At 40.2% G+C, this 18,954-nt stretch overlaps 1 protein-coding gene across 1 annotated transcript in view; it reads left to right on the forward strand.

Annotated features, from left to right (window-relative positions):
• The window catches only part of SNCAIP (synuclein, alpha interacting protein), a 60,258-nt gene extending 41,607 nt beyond the window's left edge, over nt 1-18,651 (forward strand). Inside the window, exons 8-12 of the mRNA XM_009893822.1 lie at nt 1,918-2,092; nt 8,221-8,313; nt 10,818-11,880; nt 13,962-14,032; nt 18,091-18,651. Of these exons, the coding sequence (XP_009892124.1) occupies nt 1,918-2,092; nt 8,221-8,313; nt 10,818-11,880; nt 13,962-14,032; nt 18,091-18,175 (1,487 nt within the window). The 3' untranslated portion in view covers nt 18,176-18,651. The remainder of the gene's footprint in view (nt 1-1,917; nt 2,093-8,220; nt 8,314-10,817; nt 11,881-13,961; nt 14,033-18,090) is intronic.
• The last annotated feature ends 303 nt before the right edge of the window (nt 18,652-18,954 follow it).

The raw sequence follows: 18,954 nt of genomic DNA on the forward strand, positions 1-18,954 counted from the left end.
TAAAACAATGCACAATGAGTTATCTGGTAAAAAGAAAGAAGCTGTACAGGAGGCAGGGAGATTATAAGTAGCAGTACAAGAAATGGAAGGTCACAGATTGTCAGTGATTTCCTGGATCTTTCATTCACTGTGTTTATAAGCAAGTGACACTCTTATCATATTCCAAACTATAAGATTTGCTTTCTGCAGGGTCATAACTCTCCCTTCTTCATTTTCTTTATTGGTAAATTAAACCAAATTTATTGACACGAGATGCAGTGCAAGACTGTTCGTAAGTTCCCTTTCTGTGTAGATTTAGCAGGCCAGGCAGACCACCATTCCTCTTTTCTGTCAGCAGATGTAGGCGTCTTGGTGCCTGCTGTTCTGAGTCAACAAGGCCACTCCAGTCCTCAGTGCCTTACCAGCTCTGCTTGCGTAAGTCAACCAACAGCTCAGCGACGCAATTCCTCTTCTGCGTATGTGTGTGTAATGTTAATGATGCTGTAGGTTTTGCACGCACTGTGATTTTGTTCAGAATTTTTCCAAAGAGCTGAGCAATGTGTGTCTGAACATTGCTGAGAACATTTAGGTCCTATTCTAGGCTCTCCAGTAAAGCGAATAGTGCATAACACTGATTATCACAAACAGATCAGAAAGAGGGAAGGTTTGGTCTCAATTCTTGCTTCAGTTATTGGATGTCTTTAGGTCAGCCTGACAGAGCTTCTTTTGCCCTTACAATGCTCTGGATTCAAGGCCCGGAGGTAACTCAAATGTCATGCTCAGAACCTGGACAGTTCTCCAGCAACAAGCTAGGGTTCTCCGCTAGTACTGTGAGTAACACAGGAGTATACATCAGAGTATAAGCCATTATTTTTCTTAAAGACTAAAAGCTGACACATATTTGCATATCTCTTTAAAAGAAAATAGGGAGTAACCAAGCAAGTGCAAAGCAATGAGACTTCTTTCAGCATTAAAAAAAAAAAAAAACCAAACTGAAAAACCCCAACCAGATTGAAAAAGTCATTGTACAGATTTCTTTCTGCAAAAAGAAATTTGTGCCTGTCTGACCCAAAGGAGTTGTTGGAAAGTATTTGCCATACCTTTCATATCCAAACATCATTTGGCTAAGGAATCAGGACATTGAGACTGCTGCGTTGAGTATTTTAAATTTGTGCATTAATTCTGCTGTGGTAGCAAATTGAGAGCTAAACCACAAAAGGAGTCAGCACATATTGTAGCAAAGACATGCCTAAAATGAGATTGTAAGGGCGTGTTGCAATGCCTTGTGTTGCAGAGGTCCCAAGAACCGCAGATACCAGACCTGGTAAGCCATTACAGCTCATCACCACCCTCTATAAACTGGCTAGCAACGGGTTCACACTGCCCTGGACCCTGATGTTATCTAGCACACATGTCCTTTGAATTGCACTTGCCTGTGTCTTCTTCTCTAGATGAACCATGTGCAAATTAGCACAACGTTCACTAACGCATAGACAGATGCATCCGAAAAAGTTTATTACTGTGGCTCAGGAGAGAACCAATAGGTGCCTAAATGTAAGTCCTCTGTTTTCATTTGGGCATCTCACTGTATGAATGCTACAAGTCATGTTATACTGTACAAACAAAGGAACAGAAAACAAATCATGTAGAATAGCAAAGGAAGAGAAAGGAAGAATACAGTCTTTTTATACTTCTTCTGAACCACAGCTCACTATTCTGTTTTATCCTTGCACCTGAGTGATAGATTTTAGCGGTATGCGTTCTGACTTCAAGCTGCATATGGACTTGTCGGTAACTGATTTTTAAAAACTATTGGCTTGGACCAACATTTTCAAGCATTCTATTCAGGAGTGATTTGCATCCAGCCGTTCCTCTGGTTGACCAAAAGTCACAGCACAGACTTACACTTACAGGTGTCAATGTTTCCTTTTGTGTTTTTACAGACATTGGTTGAATATGGAGCAAATGTCACCATGCAAAACCACGTGGGAGAGAAACCCTCACAAAGTGCTGAGCGACACGGGCACACCATGTGTTCCCGCTACTTAGTAGTTGTGGAGACATGTATGTCATTGGCCTCTCAGGTTGTCAAGCTAACTAAGCAGCTGAAGGAGTAAGTGTTTCGCTCTTAGCAGAGGGATCATTCTTAAAACAATACCCCACTTTGTTTTCAGTTTATTAGCGGTATCTGTTTTCCGCTTCTTATATATGATATTTTCAAGTCCTATTTCTACCTTATTTCTCCGCTCTTTCCTGCTCCCAAGCATTTGTCCCTTCACCTTTAGCAGCTCAGCTTTTCATCAGTTCTTTTTGTGGCAGTTTGCTTTGAACATAAATGAAGGGAGCGGGAGTGGGAAAGGGTACATATGAAGCAATCCCGTCCCTCTTCCCTTTGCATACCTTGGGATCACATCAGTGCTGGTCATAATTTCTGTTCGTGTAGCAAGCTTTAAAGTACAGTGAGTGACTCTTCCCAGTTACAGTGCTGTGTGTTGATGTTGGGAAGAATAATGGAAATAGTAGTTAGAGGGTGTTTTTCAGACTTGGAAGGTCACCAAAGCCCACAGTGGCTACTCAGGAAATATCTTATGTTCTGTTTTTTCTTTGTAGGAGCTGTTTTCAATATTTTTGTGTAGATTTTAATAAATTTTCTATAAAGAGCCTGTTATTTTGAAACATGAATTTTCAATTGCTTGCTTTGTGCTGTTAGTGCATTTACTGTGACTTAGCACGTCAATTGGCTCATAAGATAAGACTCTTAGAAACCATCAGCACTGACCAAAAATAGTTCCAACTTAGGTACTCGTTGACTACGACAAGCCATGAAAATGGCTTCTGACAATCCCGTGTTTGGAGGAGACCATATCATTTTTATCAAGCAGCATGTGGGTAATTGTGCTGGGCATAAATTACAGGACTCCGTTAGCAGGGGAGCTGCAGGTGTGGCCTCTGTGAGAACAGGCGAGGGGCTGCCCTTTGCTGGACACAACTGGTTCCTGTTGGCTCCACAACAGACCCGCTCCTCTCTGCCTAGTTCTGACAGTAGCAGTCCTCTCTGTCATTACAGAATACCTTCTTGCATTTGAAGTATGCTTTTTTGTGTGTTTGTAGCTCTAAGTTTTATGTTATAAAGGCATTTCTTCTTTGTGACATCTTTAGTCTTCTTTTACATTTATACTCCCGTAAATACAAACAGTGAACTAAGGATTATTATAATTTTTACAGTTTTCATAATTTTACAGTTTGACACTGTTCACTGGACATTTCAAAGTACCAGTTGTTTTGTAGTTGGTTCATTTGTAGAGAAATACTAAAATACACAAATCAGCTGATATAAAGGAAAAAACCCCAGAAAATAGGGTGTTTTCTGAGTAGCCTGCATTAGCACTGACTCATCTCAATATATAACGAAATTTATTTTGCCCATAACTCAGCAGAAATAAACCACACACACCAGGAGGTAGAAATGGCAACCACAGATTCTCCAAGTTTCAGTTCTCTGCAGTGCTCACCCAGTACTTGATATAAGTGTTACCTCTCATATGGAAAAGAAAGACTTGTTCTGTCAGCCAGCAGGCTGTTTACCCCCGTGGACATAGTCTAATTCTGACTTTCCTGACAAAAACATTAACAATTTTCCAAGTGTCCCCCCCCACTCCCCCCTTGCAAACCGCATGCATAGGAAGTCATTTAAGTGATTCTTATCTGGCTCCTGATGGGTTCCTTTGCTTGTCTCAGCTGGAGGCTAAATCTGCTTCCCTTCAGCAGCCTGGTTTTTTAGGCTTCAGATTTAGCTCTACTAAGTGCAGCAGCAGTCTTTTCTTCCTCTTCTACAAAGGGATGTAAGCCTCTTGTGCAAGTCTTGTTGTAGTTTACCGAGGCAGTGAAATATTCTGTTTTCTGCTTGAAACAACAGCTTCTGCATGGCTGTTTGGGCTGCAGGCCTCCGGCCCTGAGTGGCTCTCATAGAAGCAATGGATCAAGTTCAGAGGCTCATGCTCTGGAGCCAGAGGGGTTGATGGAAGAAGTCTCTTGCCCTGTTTTTCAGCCCCATCCTGCATAAAAATTCAAGGATGGTATGAAGTGCATGCCTGGGGCAGCTTCTCAAGGGGCCTTACCTCTAGCATAGCAGAATTCATGGACTACAGCACCTCCAAAGATCATGAAATTATCAGATGGCAACAGATGGAAGCCCAGTTTACAGTCTAAATCACTTCAAACTGCTGTTACATAGGAATAGCTCCAATCTGAGCAGCTGAGCTGGCTTTCCTGTATTTTCCCCACCTACTTCTGCTGTTCTTAACAGAAATTGTTCTAGAGACAGAGGAATTATAATTGTATCATGATGAATTACTTAAATGGTCAATATCAACACAGAAAGACCTTATGTGCTTCCCAGCCTTCCTTCAGCAGCTGTCAACATGACCTGATAGTGCAATCTTCTTCTATTCTGGGTGCCTTATTAGCCAGGGATAAGACCCTCTCTCTGATAAAACTGTTTGTCCCCAACCACAGGAAGACTGGAATGGTTGATATTGTGCAAGAAGAACAGCAGCGCATAAACTGTCTGAGACAGAACACTAGCAAGACCTATCTTCAAAGGTCCTAAACCAAAGAAGGAAATACCATCCTTCATTCTCTTTTTATGAGCTCTTCCAGTCATCAAGGCAACACAGAGCAGAGAAGTTATCCCAATTCATCACACTCTTTGGAGACATTCCTGAAAAGAAGGCACAAAACCAAAACAATAAAATCACATTTTGCCAGAGTCTTCACATCTTTCAGCTCTTTGATCCAAAGCAGCTCAGATGACAAATACAGCAAATATAGCAAAACCTTTTGAATTGGGTCTAAGTCTCCATTCAGAGAGAAAAGCCTTTATATTAGAAAGAAGGAAATAAGTGCTAACTACAAGAGGATTAACTGAGACTTTTCCCCAAAAGAGGGAAGGAACCAAGCAATTCTTTCCATAAGTAAAAAGGAAAGTGGCCCACAAAAACTGCTGTTACTGGCTTCAAAACAAATTTGCATCTCTTGCTAATTAGCGAAGTTTGGTCAATCCAGTAGGACTTTCTGAACTATACAAAATGCTTAGGACAACCGCAAAAGTTTCTCACAGTCTATACAAAACATTGGCTTTCATATTACTTCCTGAAGTCTCCATAGGTCTTACAATCTTAGTTATTCCTTCACTGTTTTCATCTGTCTAAAAAAGCCTTAGTTGCCAATGTAGAAAATTCCTACCTGCACAAATACATGGTTTCTAGCACTAATGACATTAGCAGTAGTGACTTGTATTGTTTGGGCTTTCCTGGCCTGAAGAGACCAAGTCAGAGCTAATGACATAAAATTAATGCTTCCCAAGACTTCTTTCACAATGCTGCATGATGACAGACCATCCTATCTGCATTCCCAAAGGGTTGCACTGTCCTACATGTATGGACCTGGATGTGCAAAGCAATTAATGAATAAGACACCTGTTGATCTCTTTGTTACACTACCAAGCCAAAATCTCTGGCAAGGGAAAGAACAAAGCAAACCATGAGTCAAAAGATGAAGATGAGAAAGTCGTTGAATATCCTCTGTTGCCACCACTTTTCTGTGTTCTGTAAACAAAATCCATTATTTTCCTGAAACTTCATAGATATAGCCATAAAAATAGTTGAATAAAAAATTAACGTAGTGGTATGGTAAGGTGTGTGCAAGTTGCTGGTTTGTTTGTTGGGGTTTTTTTGTGGTACAGTATAGTATAGATGTATAGTAAGAGGTATAGTATAGATGTATAGTAAGAAACCCAGTATAAACTTTACAATGTTCATCTTGTTCTTACTTTGTTAAGATGTTTTATTTTCTGCTTTGTAGAGCGGTCATTCTTGTTGTATTTGAAACAAAATGGAGAAGTAAGGCATCATACTATAAAAGATACTTCAGTAGAGCGCAGTGCCTCCATCTGTTCCCTGTTCAGTTACTGAGCTGCCTGCTTTCATTAGAAGATAGCTGGGGTCCACAATAAAGTAGTCACAGAAGGGTCCTTATATGTTACTTACATCGTCTAAGCTAAGACCCTAAGAATTTTGAAATTAAATATCATGAAGTAAGTAGACCCTCCTACCCCTGAAGCTGCAGTAATCTTGTCTCCTAAATCAGTCTGGTTTTAATACTTAGCAGTATTGCTATTCCAAGAAGTTGTCATCCCTTGTTTTCAATCTTATCTTAGATATATATGTGTATATTATATATCTTTAGGGATAGTGCTGGCAAGATGTGTGGGTTTCTGTGAGCTGTTTACTAACTAGGTAAGCTGTGAAAATGAAGGAAACTTTAATTCTTTTAGCATAATAAAATGTTTAAGTGGAATGAGAATATTAACTCAACAGAAGAGGCGTCAGAGATTTCCATTAAAGCTAAAAGCGTAAGAAGCTGTTAGCTACATTATTTAGATATTTAGAAATAGAAGTTGAAGGAAGCATAAAAGGCACATAAAACAGAAAAATTGCATCATAATCTAATCTCAAATGAAAATTTCCCTGGCTTTTAAAAGAGAGTGTCTGGGGAGTTACAATATAAGCCAATGTTGACAGATGGTAGGAGTAATTTTAAAATAGTCTTAAGGAAGTGTGTAGGCAAGAGGAAGGAAGATGGAAAATTAAAGGAAGAAAGGGTCTACATAAAGCATGGTTGTATTGTAAAATGTGATGGCAAGGCAGTATGTCAAGATCCAACCTTTTTTTCTGTAGCACTTTTCAGATCCACTCTGATAAGTTGAAAGTAAAATGTTTGTTTTCTGCCAGCCCGCAAGTACAATCCCTGGTCTAAAAATTCATCTGGATTCTTTCTGGCTTTGACATTGCCAGTTATAAAGGCTGCATTTGGAACTCAGCTAACTCTTCTGCTGATGGCATGTAAGCTAGGAAAGAGTCCAGCTCACTGGCGGAGAACTGTATTAGTTCTGCAGATCCAATAAGAATAAAAGTACTAAAACCATATTACTTCTACAGCAACAGAAGCAGAGCCCGGGAGAAGCGGATAAAAAGTTATTTTCACATGGTCACTTGACCAGGGTGAGGGAGTAAAACGAAATGTACCAATTGTATTCCAGGTGAAAGATAGCATATGTGCAGTAACGGAAAGCTGTAAGTCTCTTGTCTCTGTGCAGTGTTTAGAGGCACTGGAACTTACAGGTCATGAGAAAGACTGAATGTTATCTATGGTGGCCAACAAGCTAAAGACGTGTTTTGAAGGTCTAAATTGGATGGGAGAAGGGAGAGGGAGAAGAACATTTTGTGTCAAATTGATCTGTTCCTTCATTTTCATAGAACTACGTGAAGGTTTGCAGATTATCTTGTTCAGCTGAGTCCTTCCTATGGAAGGGGCAGGGCAACAGAGACTGTGATTCTATGGTACATGGAGTTTCTAGTATGGCTGTCACTTTCATATTACTAACGATTTATATCTACTATTATAATTTTTTAAACATTGGTCTCTAAAGTTATTTACAAGACAGTGTAGATCACACCACCACAGTGAAAGTGATAGACTGCATTAAGTACAACACTACTGACTATAAGGTGAGTGCAGAGCACAGGTAGGACCTTTGGTAAGGTTGGGCAGCAAGCAGATGTCTTTTTTCCTACTCCCCTGGATACACTGAAGTCATACTTAGCTCCATCCTGCAGCTGAAGAAGATTGGACCAGCTCTTCCCAGTGGGCAAAGGGTCCTCTCTGAGTTCATTTGCAGATAGAAAATGAGAGAGCAGTTATCTGAGCTATCATTCAGCCAAGTAAAAGACATCCACCAAATGTAGGAAGTGGCTTCTTAGTCTGCCCCTTTCCTCTTCCTTTACACAAACAAGCAAGAACCAAGCGGCCTTAAGTTTGCTCTGCCATATCTTTGCTTCTGGACTAATATTTTATGTGAGTCACTCAGTTCCACTGAACTGCTGCTGGTGATCCCACCCTTGTCCTTATATGAAGTATAATAAATAATCTCGGACAATTAAGCAACTCTCAGTTGGTCTTGTCCAGTGATCACAAAATGTCCTCAGGGATTCAGAGACAAGTACAAACTTTCTGTTTATGCTATTATTTATAATTTCTCTTTTTATTTACTATGTAAAGTATAGGTGGTGAGGACATCTTTTTTTTGAATACAAAATTGAAGGGATAGTGTCAGTTATCCTGTAGCTTACTATTGCTGACAGTTTTACAATGCAAGGTAAACCGTCTTACATTTTCTTACAGGCAGACAGTGGAACGTGTGACATTACAGAACCAACTCCAGCAGCTTTTAGAAGCCCAGCGGTCAGAGGGCAAGTCACTACCCACGTCCCCAAGGTAAGGTGACTGGAATTGCGCTCCAGACTGGACTTGCACAGTTTCATGGTCCATCGGTTATCAGGAGAAGTTGTGACCTGTCTAAACAGTAGATGTGTTCTGTAAAGTAGATGTGGAGTTTTTTTACCTTGTGGGCTTGAAGCTGAGCTTCTGGAATTTGACAGTGTCTAATGTTGTATAAATATTGGAAATTTTGAGTATGAAATGAGTAGTCCCTGTTTCCCAACAGAGTGAAAATCAGATTTACAGTGGAATAGAATATATTTTGTGTTAGATGAATAGGAGAGGATCTTAGAAACCCCTAGGAAAGTTGTAAATTTTGACCTTGTGGTGGTCTACCATACATTACTGCCAGCAGTAATTCATAAAACCAGTTACCAACAAAACCTGCTTTCAGATTAATAAGACTCCTTGCGCTCATTAAATCTTTTGCCTGCAGTAGCTTGTATAAAAAGTCAAAACTCCAGGGTTTTTTATGTATCATTTACATATCCTATCAGAAGTCCCAGAAATAGACTCAAACTGAGCAACATGAAAGAGGAGAGAAGTAAAGGCAGAGAACTGGATCTGGAGTCTGCTGGCATATCTCTCTGACTTCTGCCGCAGACTTCCAGGGTGATGCATGGAAGTCAAGCAAGCACATGACTTCTCTCTGATAGCAATCTGAAGAAGACTTTGAAAGGAATTAAGTGACTCACATGCAAATAGGACTGAGTTTATCATTACCTTCTAATTCAGTTTCCTCCCTAGAATACATATACAGAGCTTCTTGTTTCGTGGTTGTTAGGGAGCTACATATATGTTAAAGTTTAAAGCCAGCATAAAAGCTCCTGCAGGCATTGATGGTAAGAGCTTTGGGTCATCAAGAATGAATTCGTAGGATCAGTGACTGGTTTTTTTACATTCTTACAGAATCTCAAGCGCTTTTCTGGACAAGTGCTCCATGTCCCTGAATTTCATGTGTCTGTTTCAAACAAGTGCAAATTGTTACAGAAGTAGATAACAAAGACATTGGGATTGGAGATGCATTTGCATAAAGGAACTTCAGCTAGGAAAGGGCTGTAAACTCCAAACTCCCGCTGAAGTAGAAAACCACACTGGAAAGGGTTGATTTGTCCTCTTTTTTCGTATTATGGTCTTTGTTTTCCCCGTCTGCCAGCTCAACAGGGATAATGTGACCAAATACTGTCTTCCAGTTTATTTGGGTTCAGTGATTTTTGCTGACTGGTCTTTCCAAGTGGTCTTGCATCTGACTACTGGTGAGAACCAGAACTGTTTTGTTTTCAGTATCAGATGAGATTGGGTGAGAGCAGATCTCTCATCATTCTTTATTCCTGTAAAAGGGTAAGTTTCAACATCTTTTTGGTTAAGTGACCAAGTCTGAAAACAATACTCTATTATTTAAAGTTTTATTTCATATTTGGCTATTACTTTTCCTTCCAGCTAGACCTCACTTGTTGATATTGTCATCATCCAAGGAACCAGTAGCAGATCTAAGAGAACTTATCCCTTTTACTAGGAATGTCACTGTAGATACATGAATATTCTTCAGTGTCTGTTTTGGTTTGCCACAGGAGAAAAAGTGCAAAATGAATTAAAGATGAGGTGACTAGTACAGGCATGTGAATTTTCTACACTAAGAGAACTATGGACTCACCAAAGTAGAAGTTGCTTGCAAAAAAAAGAAATTAAATTTATTAATTCACTGCCTCACAATAACCTTAATTTTGTCACCATCCCCTTGCTTAGAGGAGAAGTGCTTTAAAATAAGAATGTGCAGTATTATAAATTCTGGCATATGTCACAGAGTAAGAAATGGTCTCTGTAATTTATGTTCTTTCAAAATCAGACTTACTTGAGATTGCTGTTTCCTCACTATATAACATTTGGAGTTCTAAAATTAATTTATTATTCTAATAGTACTGAAATAAACTCATGTCACATTTCTCATGCTTTTCAGTATTTCATATCAGAAAAGGTTTTGAGTGCAAATGGCCCTGACTTTTTATGAGGTCTTATATGGCTATTATTAATACCAGGTGAAGTCTAGATTTATGAAATCACTGCTATGCAGAGAGCTGGTACTTTTGCAGTATTTCGAATAAGCTACTTTTGTATTATGATGTGACTTAGATAGTAGGCATTTGGCCTTGAGGGTTTTTTCGCCTTTTAAAACATGTCAACTCCCACAAATCGGAAGCAGTAGTTTCTCTGAAGTTTTCCTCAGAAAGTCATCTTTGGCATTGAAATAACCACTCTAAGTTTTTATTTTAAGGAGTTTTCTTTGTAAGAGAAAGTGAGGAGTCTCAAATCCTAATTAGGAGTGGAAACAGGTTTTTGTATAATCTTCGCTGTGGCATCATAGCGATGAATTCCATGTGAGTAGCGATGAAGAGGATAAGTAACAATAAGTGGAGACAAACACGTACACTGGAAATGGAAGTTTCATATTTTGTATGTGCATTAATTTGGCTGTGGTATTTCCTCCTCTTTTTTTCTTTAAGCTCACCATCATCCCCTGCTTCTGGCAAACCCCAGTGGAAACCATCAGAAGGAGATGAATTGTCTCCACCAAAAAGTAAATTGAACACCCAAGATGGGATTCAGATTCTTGGCAGCCTGGGAACTTCTGGTCGCGCTCGAGCCAAGATAAAAGATGAGGACTCAGATAAAATCTTGCGGCAGTTGTTGGGGAAGGAAATCTCTGAAAATGTCTGTATGCAGGAAAAGCTGAGTTTGGAATTTCAGGATGCTCATGCATCCTCCAAGAACGTGAAGAAGATTTTGCCAGAGAAAAGGGAGCTGAAGTTAGCCAGACTGAGGCAACTGATGCAGAGGTCATTGAGTGAGTCTGACACAGACACAGCTAATTGTGAGGACCACAAGAACACCCCTGTGAAAAGAACTGACAAACCAAGGCCTCAGCCCATAGTGGAGAGTGTTGAGAGCACAGAGAGTTTGCACCTGATGATTAAGAAACACACTTCCACAGCAGGGCGCCGCTTCCCTTTTGGTATCAGGGTCTCTAAGTCTGTGGATGGCCACAGTCCTTCCCCTACTTCAGAGAGCAGCGATGTGGATAATGAAGCCCCATATCAGTCTGGTGCTGTACCTCAAAGCCAGTTGTGTGGAGACAACTCTCCATCCAGCACAGACAGTGCCACTGCTCAGAAGGTTGCCACCAGCCCTAAGAGTGCTCTCAAGTCTCCATCTTCAAAGCGCAGAACCTCTCAAAATTTGAAACTCCGAGTAACTTTTGAGGAGCCTGTGGTGCAGGTGGAACTAGCAGAGTCAGAACTAAATGAGGAAAAGGATAAAGACCGGAGCAAAGGACTGGTGCGGGCTCCACCCAGCTCCGGGGAGCCAGCAGGGGATCAGCTGAAAAGGCCTTTTGGAACCTTTCGATCCATAATGGAGACACTGAGTGGCAACCAAAATAACAACAACAACTGTCAATCAGCAAACCTGATCAAAACCTCATCGACGCTGCCTTTTACCTCATTAGGAAGGAAGACAGCAGACAGCAAGGGAAATCCAGCAGCTCTAACAAAAGGAAGAAACAAGCCAGTGAGTGCACTGAAAGGAGGAAGGGCCTTTTCTTTGTTTTCTCTTATCTCTTTAAGTAATGAATACATTTGACAGCTTCTTCTTCCTGCTCTTCTATAGCAAAAGGATGTACACAAATACTTCACTGTGTTTGACCTGTAGAAAGCCCATCCACTGTTCTAATTTTGGAAGGCTTTTCCAAGGAGTGGCAGGTATTGCTTGTATACAGAGTGAACTCCTAGTGCACACGGTTCACATGTTCTGTGTTGAAAGCTTTCCACAGAGACGTGCTTCACCTGGAAACAATGTTTGATGTTGCTCTGGATGACAGCTCGTACAATGAGAATGTCATGCTTGAATCCATGGGATTTCTGAGGGGGAAATAACTGACGGACTAGCCCTGTCCTGTCCTATAGCCAAGACTGATGAGGCAACAGGATAAAAATAAGTGGTAGAATATAAAGAGGAAAAATAGCAGAAATGGTCCTTCCTGCTTCTGCAGGAGCTGCAGCCATCCCTTAGGTATTGAAGCTGTCAGTACCCAGCCTTCTTTGCCCACCATCTCCTGACAGCACACAGTCTGCTCCTGTCAGAGCATATGGTCGGTCTGTGGCAAAATGTGCTGGATCCATTGCCCAGTGATAGGACGAGGGGTAATGGGCACAAGCTTGAACATAGGAAGTTCCATCTTAACATGAGGAGGAACTTCTTTACCTTGAGGGTAGTGGAGCACTGGCACAGGCTGCCCAGAGAGGTGGTGGAGTCTCCCACTCTGGAGACATTCCAAACCCGCCTGGACACTGTCCTGTGCAACATGCTGTAGGTGACCCTGCTCTGGCAGGGGGGTTGGACTAGATGATCTCCAGAGGTCCCTTACAACCCCGACCGTTCTGTGATTCTGTGATCCCCTCTCTGCAGTCAACAGAGTGCCCTCTCTGGGATCCCAATAGAAAGAGGGGTGTCTTCAGTTAGGAGGCTGGCTCTCTTGTTCGGAAGAAAGGAGAAAATACTTTGAACAAGTGTACCTTTGAAGAGAAAGGAGAGGGTATTGAATGAAAGAGACAGAGGTAGGAAATACTGTAAGTGCAGTGTGTTTGTGAAGCAGGGAGGAGAAGTGCGAGCATCTGGAGACATAAAAAAGAGTTGAGTGAGAGGGAATGGTAGATGATTTAATCCTCTATGAAAGACAGGGTGGGAGGGAAGGGGTGGATGGAAAGACATGAAGCAAAAGAATAATTTCAAGATGAAAAAAAAGAACATAAAGCAGGCCAAGAGGAGGAGGAGGAATAGTGAATTATATACTGTAAAAAGAATGACAAGGTAATGGGAGAAAAATGCAGGAAAATCTTAGGCACAGAGGAGGCAAAATGAGTATGGAAAAGAAACAGTGGAAAGAGAGAACTGGGAAATGGTGAGCAGTCCATATTAGTGGGTACTGCTAGAACAGTAGTGCTATAGCCAAATGTGGAATGAAATTCAAAATTCAAAGGAGACCTAATAGGCTAAATTGAAGAGCCTCTTTTTATTTTATTTATTTATTTAGGTTTACTCAGAATCACAGTATGAACTACTGATTTGAGCCTTTAAAGACACGTACTATCTAGTCGAACAGATGATTTAACATAGAAGTATTTTCATAACACAATGGCAAATTTTTTCAAAAGAGTGATTCAGATTTTTTAATGGCGGAGGAGACGACAGTCTGTCTTCAGAGACATTCTCATAGATCGCAAGGTCATGAGCAGTTTTCACAGTTCCCTAAGAAATTTGAAGAGTTAGATGAGGGAATTCTAACAGTATTGATGCTTGCACTGTAAAATGCATGTTGTCTGTAAAATGCATGTTGTCTGTAAAAAGGCCGTGTTTGCATGTCATTGTTGCCAACATCAAAATTGTGGAAAGAATACATTTTCGTACCAACCCAAAGGACCACAGCACACATCTCAAAGAGGTAACAGATTCAGCAGCACTTACTAACTCAGAAAGAAACCTGTTAAAATGTTATTGTGGCTATTTGACGGCACGTTTTGATAGATTTCCTTGTTATGCATGTGGTAAGCTCAGTGCATGTTTTTAACTGATATGATGTTGTACTTCCTTAGGGTCCTTACTTCAGCTACACCAGTCTTTCCTCTAGCATGCTGAATGAAGAACTTCTGTGTAATTATGCTTGGTACGTGCTTATGCATGGTGGTGTTTAGCATCTCTGTTGCTTTGTTTTCTCAAATGGCATGTGTTTGCTAACATTATTCATAACTGAAATACTGGAATTGATTGATGCACAAGAAGGGAAATATATGAATAGATGAACATATAAATTCCTAGAAAAGCAGAAATTTATGATGGATTTCTGCTGATGTCACCATTGAACTGGCTACAGGATTTCAGTTCCAAGCAAGTATAGAAAGTATTCATAATCGTAAATCCACCAGGGAGTATAGCGCACTTTGGCTGAGTATTCAGCCTCTGTTGAATGAAAGTCAAGTACCAGATGAGAATGGAAATTAAATTTCCTCTCATGAGGAAAGCAAAAAGACCACAGTTCATCTCTAAATGGAGAGTGTGGAGAACGTGAGACAGAATGCTGTACTGTAAGTCTAGTGCTCTCCTATTTTCACGCATTTTTCTTACCCTCCCTCAGACTTTGAGGTTAAATTTGGTTTTTAAAAGTCTGATAACTTTGACTGTGTTCAAACTCCTTGATTTAGACGTGTTCCATCAGGACTTTTCAGGCAGACAGAGACCAGTCCCTCAAGGTCCATGAGGACATTTTGGAAAAGACAACATTTGACAAAATGTGTGTTTATTTTATAAGCAAGTGCTTTGTAAAAGTTACCTGTCATTTTTATTCAGCTCTTAACACTCACAAATTCTTGTGGTGATAATTCTTTTCTGTTAAACTGAGATGTAAATCCTTTCATTAGGCCTGGAAATTATTGCTATTCACGCCAAAATTATACATTTGAAAATACTTCTGGGAAAATTGTAAATTAGTCATTCTTCAGTTCGGGAGCCTAAAATGCTGTCAAGTTACTCTTTTCTAAATGTCTAATCAATTAGACCTTCCCATACTTAAAAATTCAATTTCCGTAATGGAAATGGGAGTCTTGTTCTGAAGTCGTTGGCACAGTGTACGTGAAACCAGAAACAGAACTGTAAGGTTTCCAAGAGGTTTCATTCTCTCCTGAAAACAGAGGGAAATTCCAGTGCAGAAAACTGACTGCACAGCAGCAGTTTGAGGGAGCATCAGTGGGCAGCCTCCAGTCAAAACACCCCACTGCCTGTCCAGACCGTGGAGTAATACAAAACCATTAATCTCATCCTTATGTTAGAGCCGTCTCCCAGATGTAGCCAGTTGTTGTAATTCGGCATTGCCTTGTGTAAATGCTCTTGTGTGAGAAATCCCTGGCAGCATGACATTTCCCCAGAAGCAGCGAGAGACAGAGAAGGTCTGGCTGCCGCTGCAGAGTCACTGTCTGGGAGGGTGAAGGTTGGACCTCAACTCCTGTCTATTCCTCCAGGCACTCCTGATCCAGGCGCCACGTCCTGAAGCTGCCCCCGTGGTGGTGGGCACCTGGGAAACCAGGGAGTAGGAAACTAGGAGCAGAATGCACTAGAGGCACAGCTTGAGGAGGCTGATATGGTACCCACAGGTTAGGACAGAATTGGGCAAATTGTGTGCCAGAGCAATCTCGTGGGCACGAGATTTCCAAAAGTCACGCAAGGATGGAAGATGTGTTGTGCTTTTCAGAAATCAGAACACAGACCTGAAGGCTCTCAGAGCTTCTAAGCCAGCCTTGGCAAAATGGGTGCCTGTTGTTAGTCCATTGCATGCTGCCTTGTAGCCTGCGAAATTTAAATAATAGAAGAACATCACCATCACATGCACTACAAGCCCCTGGACACTGTCTGAGTTTTCCCTGGATGGTCTGGGGACACTGTGTAATTACCACTTCAGAGCTATTTTGAAAATAACCTTTCTGGAAAACTGTGCAGTCTTTGATGTTTTAAAACTTTATAGATTATTATATTGGGGGGGTATATTTCTGGACACAATCCCAAACCCATTTTAACTCTAGACCCTGATATAGGGGATTTTATTAGCATCTTTTGAAATCTGAAGTAATTATCGAAAATCTGCCTTCAGTCAGATGACATTGCTGTCCACCAGTTTCCAGCTTCTTTTTCTTCAGCTTCTGTTTATTTCATTTTATTTTTTTCATTCAAAATACCCAAGTATATCAAGGCTTTGTAGTTTACTTTTTCAAATTGGTCATAGCTTAATAGTAGAGGATTGTATTCAATTTTCTAACGTCCTTTCAAAATTTGATACTCCTTATTTTTCTTAAGGACCTAGAGTAAATTTCGGATGTGCAGGACGGCTTGGGATATTTTTTTCCCCTTTTGGAAGGATTGGCTAGTTTCTTGCATGTTACAACTCCAAGCAAATGCTTGTAGTTTTTTCTGTCTTACATGTATGCCAATGAAGGGTTCTTTCCCACACTGTAAATCATCTGAGATCTGCAGTGTATTAAAGTAAGCACTAACTCACCATATCAATACAAACCCCTGTATAAGTCATAGCTATCAACAGCCAAAATTGCTTCATACGTCAGGGGCAATCAGCAGAATCTACCATCAGGTTTCTGTCAGATAGTAAACTGGGCATGTTTCTAAAATAGTAAGTGCATCTAAGCTAACAGATACTCCTCTGCCAGGTGTAGTGCTGGATAAATTACAATTTCAAATAGATACTCTAGAAAAAGGATGCTTATCTGTATGTCTAATAAAATAGTTACGATTCAAACTAGTACAGCGTGAAATCAATACGAAAGTAATTTAGGCCTTGTCCCAGACAATTTACAGCTGTTCCTGTCGTGATCCATTAGGATCGTGCATCAGTGCCTGTTTGCATGAGGGGATGTTTAGTATTTCTGTAGGGACACAGGCACCAGAAGGTACTAGAAATTTGGTTAGTAATTAGAAATATTGGTAATACATTTTGTTGAGGTCAGCAGGCACAGTTGTAAAAGGCATGTCTGTTCAGCCTTGTCACCTAGAGACATCTGCATTAGGTAAAAATGATCCAGAGCTGCAAAATGGGGTCTTTGGAGTGCCCAGTGAGCCTCTACACGGGGGACTCACCCACAGGGTCTTTCTGCACTGCAAGTCTAAGCTAATGCGGTCGTTAAACCTACCCCTAGTACCTGTCCTCTGCAGCAGCAAACCAGCTAGTCGTGATTGTGTTGTAGCAGTTTGACTGTTCAGCAGTAGTAACTAAAAATGAGCCTTTTGACCTGTTTGAAAGTTGCTATGGTCTGGATGTTTAATCAAAAATCCTTCAGCTGGAGTGTTGATTGAGGAGAGGGGGAACATTCTGGGAATTCAGAACAAGGACATACAAAAGGAAGTGAAGAAACTGAGTGTTACAAATGTTTAGTGTTTAATTTTTCTACTTTAATTGGCAAGCTATCATTTGAGTCTCATACACAACAGGTGATAGATTTTTAATATATTTTTTTTTTAATTTAAGTTCATCTAGTGTGGAAATGAAGACACGCTATAGAGAAATTATCCTTATCTGCCTGTCTAATAAAATCTTAATGGTTTAAATTGAGATTTTACCTAAATTACAATGTCAAAAGAGATACAGGCCCCATGTCAGAAAGTGAATTACTGCTTGCTGTTTTTACTGTGGCCTTTACCACTGTCCTCTACTTACGTGGGCACATAAAGTCCAATGAATCACCTTCTGAAAGTGTTTGTTTCTCTCTCATGATTATTAACAGGCACTAGATGATTCCCTTACAAATAGAGTCAGAAATGAACAGGGTATGTCTTATGTTTGTTGTAGTGGATATTTTTAGCACTATGGTATTCTTCCCTAAAGGATGAGGAATTTTTGGACATTCTGTCCATTACTACCAGAACATTATGACAGTGTACTAATTAATACCGTGACTTAAAAAGCTCCTCATGGTCCCATTGTTTCCAGTTTTGGTTGCAGAATAGGAGCTATAAGAAAGTCACTAAGAATCCATAGTATTAAAAATTATTTTGTGTAGGACAAAACTACACTACTCTCTTACTTCTAGAGAAGTAAGCCCAGAGACAAAGGTTAATTCAGAGTTCAGTACTTGCAAATGGAATAAAACAGGGTAAACAAACTCAAGGCAAATCCCTCTATGGTGTTAGTGTTACCAGGAATAATCATCTTCTTTTTCTCTCCAGGCCTGATGACATCAATAGGAAAAGCCAGAAATCCGTCAGTCAAAAGCGTACTGAAGAGCCAGAGCTGCAGGAATTCTTCCTTTAAACCACATCTCATGATGTCTCACTTTGAAATACCTGAAATATATTCTTTTGAAACACTAATATGAGACATATCCCTCACCAGCAAAGCAGCAGCTGTTAGGATGCCTTAATTTGTAGCAGTTAGACCGTATACAAAACTTTTTTATGATATATGTGTATATGTAACTTGTTTGTCAGCTGTGCTGTGTAAAGGCATGGGTGAGCAAAAATAACAAGTTGAAAATTGTTATGACACAGGCAACCTCCAAAATGTTTGTTGGGCCACAGAACACGTTTTGTACTTTGTGTCTTGCATGGATATATTGTCATATATCTTTATTTCCCTTTGTCAATGGCATATACTGTCAAAGTTTCAGCCAGGACTCTGCCTGCTCAGCTCCTCAGTGAGACCAAGGCAAAAGCGTTGATTTTTTGGAGTATGTTTTGTCTGTTGTTATTTCTGGTTTTTGTAAAAAGGAAATAAAGATGGTGTTAATAAGACACACTGAGTGAAGATAGTTCTCATACTTCACTGTTTCATCTTTTGAGCTTCAAGTGTTTTATTGGTCTTTTTGGTGTTCATAATGGACAATGTCCATTACCAAGATTTCAGTTCAGTCCGTCAGTTGAGTCAATAATTGCTTTAATGTTTCGTGGTCCCTTTTCAGCTTTAAAATATGTAGAAATAAAAAGAATGTATAAATGTAATTTTAAATTACTATTTATTGTCGCTTGCCAAACACCGGCAACATGCTCAGCTCTGTTCAAATTACCGAGTAATCTTCTAAGACCTAGTCCATA

Source organism: Charadrius vociferus, unplaced genomic scaffold (assembly GCF_000708025.1).
Source record: "Charadrius vociferus isolate BGI_N301 unplaced genomic scaffold, ASM70802v2 scaffold158, whole genome shotgun sequence".
Classification (NCBI taxonomy): Eukaryota; Metazoa; Chordata; class Aves; order Charadriiformes; family Charadriidae; genus Charadrius; species Charadrius vociferus.